This window comes from Lytechinus pictus, unplaced genomic scaffold (genome assembly GCF_037042905.1).
Source record: "Lytechinus pictus isolate F3 Inbred unplaced genomic scaffold, Lp3.0 scaffold_19, whole genome shotgun sequence".
NCBI classification, from domain to species: Eukaryota; Metazoa; Echinodermata; class Echinoidea; order Temnopleuroida; family Toxopneustidae; genus Lytechinus; species Lytechinus pictus.
In genome coordinates, this window is record NW_026974140.1 from 3,455,154 (window position 1) to 3,463,423 (window position 8,270).

The 8,270-nt window shown below is 36.3% G+C and overlaps 1 protein-coding gene across 1 annotated transcript; it reads left to right on the plus strand.

Annotated features, from left to right (window-relative positions):
• Positions 1–573: 573 nt before the first annotated feature.
• On the plus strand, positions 574–5,777 carry LOC129260036 (somatostatin receptor type 5-like). The gene has a single exon (XM_054898133.2). The coding sequence runs from the start codon at positions 1,646–1,648 to the stop codon at positions 2,810–2,812; it is 1,167 nt and encodes a 388-aa protein (XP_054754108.1). The 5' UTR covers positions 574–1,645; the 3' UTR covers positions 2,813–5,777.
• The last annotated feature ends 2,493 nt before the right edge of the window (positions 5,778–8,270 follow it).

Sequence of the window (8,270 nt, forward strand, 5' to 3'; positions counted from 1 at the left end):
TCGCTCCGCCGCCCCTGGTCAGTGAGTGCCAAAACGGAAGCGAAGCGTCAAATATCTATCTTGCACGGATATCACTATTTTGTTGTGCATATTCGGAGCCAGCGGTCTAGAATTGATTGCAAGTACTAATCAAGATTGATAGCATTATTTGTATTTTATTATGATAGCAAACTGTCACAAATCCATATTTAATTCAAGGATAGGTGATAGAGCAAGAACAATTAAAAAAAAAATTCTGGGTAAGAATCTCCATTATCCTTGTATTAATGAAATATGATCTATTCTAATAGAGGATTGTAAACAATGTCTATGAAACGCCCTGCGGATACGCTGGTTACTAGTTGTTATAAAAATAGAACAGCGACATTCTGTAAATTCAGGTTACTTCAGATGAAGTGAGTTGATAAGAATTTAAGTAGGTCGTATATTATTCAATCACTGTCATCAATATATTAACTGTGGAATATATTTGTCCCTCAGCCGGTGAGGGTCTCGGAGATGCGCAGAATCACTCGCGAGCACTCAACAAAATGTGTATAAATCTGCGCGCGAAACATCGGACTCATCAGTCAATCGAGGTAGAGTTTAGGATTGACACCAACGAGAGATGAATGTAGCACGCTGTTTCGATAAACGCTGCATCTAGCAAGGATTGGTGAGAGAACAACATTAAGTTTCGTCTAAAACAACAGCGAGCAGGCGACAGCAGAATAACTTTTTATATCGCAATTGCAGGATTCGATATCAAGATATTCGCAGGTTCGTAAATTTCATTTGCCTTGTTAATGACAACTAAAGCAAGAGTGAAAAATAAGACGACTTCACTTCAATGTTATCATTTGACAGGTGAACTGTCGAATAACCTGAGCTAGCAGAGGGATCTATGATGGTGGCAGGTGCTGCATATTAAATGCGATGGAATATTGAATCTAAGCTGCAGTGAAAGTATTCCTCGGTATTTCATAAGAACTGAGTTTGCAGTTATTAAGGTTTGATTGAGTGGCGGGTGCCGTCAGACGGATGGAGTTCTCGGTTTGCTTTGTGGAGAATATTGCTTTTGCTCGCCACTTTTGACAGCTTTTGGTAATGGGATTTCATTTTTTTATCTGATGTGTGTTGGATATGACCTCTGAGTTCTGACTGCTCTTCTTTCGGGACTTTAGACATTAGAGGTGACTTTTCATTCATCATTCCAAAGCTGCTCATGAAACAACGAAGTTGAAGTGCAAAACATCTTATTAGAGGTCAGAAATTTTCTAAATGTACCTTACCTTAACTTTCATTTTATTTTGAGAAGCCAAATGACATTCGTCCACGTGAAAGGGCAGTATCAGTTCCACTGCTTTGATTTGATTGTAAAATTTGCGAAGACCACTTTTGACGATAGACGTTCCTTTGTCAATGATTTGATGATGAAAATTTCATGGAATTTGAGCTTTCATCTTGACAATCAAACGGTTATCAAATTTTAAGGTAGACAAGAAAAGTGTCCGTCACTGAAACTATTTCAGTGTGAAAATTCTAGAATCGATACATGAAAAGGAGGGTAAACGTATTACTCACTGATTAGATAACACCTTCCGTGACCTTTTTAACAGTTTGATGTGAATGTGGTGAAAAGACAATCATTGTTATTGTTATCAAGATGAGTTTTCCACCTCTTGAAATCAGCATATCAACTGATGATCTATCGAATGGTGAGATGCAATGTACAGAGGTGCTCAATCTAACCAAGGAAGATGATGCCGAGTCGTACGGCTATAGTCGAGGAGAGACGTTCTACGTAACTGCCTTTCTCCCACTGGTTCTGACCTTAGGAGTTCTTGATAACTCAGCCTTTATTTATGTAGTGTTCCGCGTACCTCGAATGCAGACCTCCATCAACTGCTACCTTCTAAACCTAGCAGTGGCGGATATCGTCTTTCTGCTATCAGGTATCGGAGAGAAGATCTGGCGGTTTCGCGGTTCCCCGATCCTTGGTGATGATAACCCGCTCGGACAAGGGGGATGCGTGTGGGTTTATCTTGTCATGGATACAGCTTACTTCGCTTCACTTTGTTTCGTAAGTTTGGTGTCGATTGATCGATACTGTGCCGTCTGCAGACCTCGTCAACGGTACGTTCAATGCAAACCGAAGACTACTATGTTGACCGTTGGATCATGGTTGACATCTATGTGCCTTTCCTCAGCACTCATCCCATCCAATACGAATTTAACTCAAGTATGTTTGGTGCATTCAGATAGTGGCGTCTTTGTGGACTGGCCAACACGGTGGGGCATATGCACACCTACAAAGCCATGGATGAAAGCGTATGCGAACGGCATGCAGACGATTCCGTTTTTCTCCACGCTCATTGTCAATGTCACCATGTTCGTATTGATTGTTCGAGGTCTAAATCAATCCATAGAGCGTTTGCAGTCACACTCTGAAGGGGAGGCTGAGGTCGATACCCATATGCGTGATCGAATAGCACGAATGCTTGTCATCAACGGTGTCGCGTTCTTCGTGTGTCTCGCACCTTTTGAAATCATCTCCTTCGCAGATATGATATCGAGTGTAAGAGGTGATGGGTACCCACTGTCCAGCGATGCCCAGGCCGGACTTCTCTACTTTAGTCGTTCTCTAGCCTATATCAATTGTGTTATCAATCCCATCATATACACAGTGATGAGCCATCGTTATAGACTGGCCTTCAAGCAAGCGTTTCACCTAGGTGCTGCAGCAAGTCCGGTGTGCACATCAACAGCAACCAAGTTCGTTGGAAGCACGACTAATGAGTACCTTCGGGTCTCCCTTGATACCAGAGTCTAGATATTTAAGAAACATATCCCACCACGCCACCTTGGCCACACAGGAGTTTTTATGTTTCTTGTATATCACAATTTTGTTAGTCAATACCAAAGAAAAATATAAACGCATGCTTATAACGATGAAGCTCGCGGAATATTTTGAACGCTTCGCCACCAAGCGCCATTTTAAAGGAACGTTTTATTTTGTGAACGCCTTGTTCGGGATTTCAGACATTACATCACGAAAGTACAGGATCTCCCTATTAATTTCGTGTTTGATTCACTTGAAACTGACGAAAAATTATGCGAACAAATATTGCATGGACGTCATTGTACCAATTTCTTTATCGAATCCATTACAGCGAACAAACGACCGACCAGAAATGCAGGACATTTTCACGGAGTATTTAACTTGATTTCCATACTTTTCAAAAGCATTTACAACTTGTCGTGTAGGACTGCTACACAATGATTAAGCTGCAACAAAATACTTTATTTTCTTTATCAGAAATACTCATGCAAATAAGGGGCGAAAACCCGTTGTTATTTCCCGAGGTTTTCAAAAATAGTCATATGGCACTCTTTAACATAGGGCCTACTTTTAAAAATTGAATTATATTATAATAACAAAATTGAAAATATTTGTGCAAAGCTAAGATTTCAATTTCTAAAGAGAATCATATCATTTAAACAACACGCTGTTTATAGGTTATTATTATGCGTAGGAAATCGTCATGCGTGAACAGTGTTAATGAACAAAAAATTAATGTAATGGAATTAAAATGAGTATGATCAATATGATTTTGTGATTTATTTTGCACTGGAGAGTACACGTAATTATTACCATCCAATTTGTCACCATACTTTCATAATACCCCCTTAAAAAGGTTGAGCAAAAAAGGCCCAATTTTTAACCATCACTGGGGAACATACTGTCCACACAACTATTTGTTAAAATATGTACAAATTGGGTAATAAATGTTCTAAATTGGATAATAATTGCCCAGAATATACATATTTTTTAAACCAATATACGTTACCCAACGCAATGGACAGTATGTTGCCCAACATTTTAAGTGTGTAACGGCAAGAATGTGTTGCATTTCTTATATCCTGCTATAATCATACTGGAAAACATAATATATATTCTTTATTGTTTGTCTAAATTCATGTCATGGATACAAACAATCCGCTTTGTTTACATTAATTTTGTCGTGGGAATATGGAACAGTGCAAACGTTAACGCTACTTGGATTTTGCCATTCTTTATATTGCTCGAACTTGATTACAATGTCAGATTTTCATTCATGACATAATTGGACGTGAGTTGTCGTAAATGTAAAGAACTCGATTTGACATTGACGGAAATGGATGAAGATTGCCAATATTGGAAGAACATGTTCAAAAATAAAATGAAATGCCGAAGTCAATACGTACTATGGGCATGAAAGGTTGTGTGCAATAATGTAAATTTCCTGTATCAAGATTTTATCGAAATGTATACATTTGATTAAAAAAAGTGTTTAAAGTTTAATACTGAGTCAAAACGAACGCCCACACAAGAAACAGACCCTTCACATTTCGGTCATCATATACTTCAATTCAATACCTTTGCCACTATTTCTATGCTCATGTTGCATTATCATGATTATAGTCTCCTTGTTAAATGTGGTAGTATTATATTCCTTTCTGAAATCATAATTGGTATCGTTTGGAAGAACGCGATTGAATATTATGAAGTGGGTTGTTTGAAGTATAACCGAATCTATCAATTTCATTAAATATCTAATTTTTTATTCATAGGGAGATATAATAGCAACTCCGCATCATGTTTTACCTTTTATGACGTCACAAACAGATACATCACGAACAGAATATCTATATTGTCTTCTAGTTGTTCAAGTGCTTGATATGCCAATCTACGAAAGTTCTTGTCATCTTACTTATCTTGATATAGATGGTTCCTTTTGAAATACTACTCAGAAATAGAAAAGAAACGTCGTGAACTTATATTCAACAGGTATATATTACAAACTCGGTGGTCCGTATTCTGAAGTCGGGTTTAAATTTGTGGTTTAAGTATGGGAAGACAAAAGTATCAAATTTTTTATTAAGTTGCATGTTTCTTATGTTTACTGTGCTCTTTCCTGATTCATCGATGGTGAAGACAATCATCTATTTATACTTCCTACACAATTATGAAAGATTTGAGAGCCAAATGAGCTGAAATATGATATCTCTACTGTTAGTGATTTATGTAACAATTGGCTATCCATACTTAAACCGCAACTTTAAATCTGAGTTTAAGTTAAACCCGCTATCAGAATACGGGCCACTAAGTCTACTAATGAAACGAAAAATATACTTCATGAGAGCATGAATGAATTTGAGGTTTCAGACATATTCAGTTGGAAAACATATCTGCTAAAAACAATAGTGTGAATAAGAATATGTTATTCAGGTGTGTTATTATAAAAGCAGATCAGGATGTACTGCGTTTCTTAAATTATCATTTTTTCATTAAACAGAAAAAATTTGACTTATCAAAAAATGGAATAGTAATTATTTATATCCGGCTTCTATATTATCGTCACCTGTATAAGTCTTACCATAGTAAATCTACCCCCACAAATAAAAAAAGGTTTAGATAGTTACTCATACTAATACTCTTCAAAAGGACTTTTCTTACCTCTTTACCTTGAACACAATCAACTGCAAACCTGTTTCTAATGAAATGGTAAGGCATGGATAGTTTTGTATACGAACTTCCATGTTGTGCGTAATGTTAAATTCGTTTCAGTTCTCACCAGATGTGAAAGCAGACAATAATAATGATCATTATGATGAATGGTATCAAATTAATTGAAATTATGTTTTAATGATCATTCACAGTTACATGTTGTGTCTGTAAGAGTTTGGAATGAAAACCATTGTATGCATATAAGTATTAAATAAAAACGGTTTGTGCGATGAGTAATCATTTTTTAATCGTTATCACATTTTGTAATCTAATTTTGTTACGTTTTGTCTTCTTTCATTGCCATTTTTAATTTTTTTTTTTATCTTGGATTAAAAAAGAAAACATAAAGAAATATCAGGGAAATAATTTGGCCGAATGAAAAATTAAAGTCGACAGGGCAACACCCAATCATCTTTTATGGTGAATGGTTATTTTACCCAATTTCAGAAATTATATATTGCGAAATATATTTTGGTACATTATTTTGTTCATCAGGCTTAAAAGACTTATCATTGACTTCTGCAACCGTACATCAAATTATCAACCAATAATGTCAAATTTTAACCGGCTTTGGTCGTTTGTAAGTTGGTGAATATAGAGTCTGTTTTTTTATTGTTTTACGATCAATAACTTGATTATTTGTTTTTTTTCTTGCTATTTCTCGTACAACTCATAATAAAGACAAACATTGTTTATGTTATCTTGGCAAATTATAATAATCAGTTGCTCAAAATTTAATTATTTTTTTACTATCACCTCTATCCCTATAGCAATGACAACGTCAATCCAAAATACACCTCGATAAAATTTGATATGATGAAAGGTTTAAAAGGAAAAGGTGAATTTTCATCTTATATCAAGCCAAGGTTAACTTGCCTCAAATATAAGTACTTGGGCGTTTTCAAATAACACAATAACCAAGGTCTTGAAATCAACGTTCTATTATTCACATGCAGCCAGACTACTCCTGACTAAAATGAAACCACAATTATGGATCTAATATTAATTTACCTCACGAAGTCGAAACGATTAATGAGACTTCAAAATACTAGTACTGCATATTTCAGTCGCGTGAAAATTAATAGTGCAAACACAATCATGGTGTAAGTAATTGAGTTCAGTATAAATACTCGTAACCGGCAGCTTTATGATGCTAAATAAGTTGCGATGTTCTCTTTTAAATTGTAGTCTTGGTATGGTAGTCATTCTCTTTTCAAATTGAAAGCGCAGTCAGAATTTATCAAAAGCCACATGATTTTTGAGAGACAACCATCATTTTTTAAGGGGTGACATTGTAAAAGCATGACCATGTTGAGGGAACATTGTCATGTGGGTGGAACTGACGATGACGCCGTGATTTGGAAGGGGATTACAAAATGAGTATTATCGTCTCTTTTCATCTCATACATTTTCTCGGTTGATCCCGGTATTTCTTTATTCCACGACAGTCCTATCTTTGAGATCCATAGATATATAATTGTCGATTTGTTTTTAGCTTGTTGAATCGCAGACGAAGGAATTGACAAGGAAAGCGAAGTTAAAGATCTCTTCAAAATGGAATTAGTTTAGCCACATACAAACTGATCCTAAAAAAGCGCATGTCGCTTAAACCTTTACGATAAAAAAAATACTGGTAATTGAAAAAAGCAATTGGTCTCATTCATAATCAATGAGGGGAAGAGAAAGGTAGAATGTTAATTTTCTGGTTGTATTTAGTGAAAGTGGAATGTGGATCAGGTGCGCGTTATGAGTTCGCAATCTGGTGGCGCCCATAAACTTATTAGTTTAGATGGTATTCAAACAATAACTGGATAGTTTGTAGAAGCGGCAAGACTATTGAAAGATGTCGCCGTCTTGCCTTGGGATGCTTTCGTGAAGCTCTCAGCACGCTCGTGGAATGATTGTTTTTTTAGCTCTGATCGATTCTCTACTTACAATCATTAAACGCTTCCAGGCAGATGCCGCTCTGGCACAACTGGGGTGGGGGCACTGGTCTTCTACCGTTCCATCTCAGATCACTTTCTGCGATTCTATAAGACGTAATGATGACGTATGATTTCATGAAGTCCTAATTCCAACACGATCATGAGCACCGTGAGAGCTCACAAAGTCTTCAAATAATGTTTTCTCGGCGTCCACACTTCCAATCGTATTTAATTTGTACCGTATTTAAGATTGAAGAGACCATCTGTGCTCTTACCATGCACTATGATTGATCACTTGCTGTCTATTATTTATTTCTTTGCATCCATTATTCTGAATGATATGATTCACAGACGAAATGCAAATCATCGCCCGTGGAGTTGTTTTTATACTTTGAGTTCTCTGTCTATTCGATAAATCATAATCAATCCCAAACAAGGAAAGTTTGACAATCTCTTTCATGTTCTTTCCATTATATTTTCACTCTCCTGGACATTATAGCATGTTTATCATCCTACGGAGGCTCCTATGACTGCCGATAAAGGTCCATATTCTTTTTAAATCCTCTGTTGTTTCTCCATGAGTCATTGTGGACCATGCCCTTGCTTATTGCATCTATCCTATTAGAAAATTTCATCTTTGCCAAAGTCTTCGTTCGGAATTAAGTAATTTTCCCTTTTCGTTTACTGATAGAGCTGTTTGAAAAAGAAACTGAAAACAATATTATGGAACAACCTTTGCAATTTGTCAGAACAATAACATTACAGGTTTTGATAGATTCAAAACGGTGTTATTGACTAATCATATAGGATGCTGG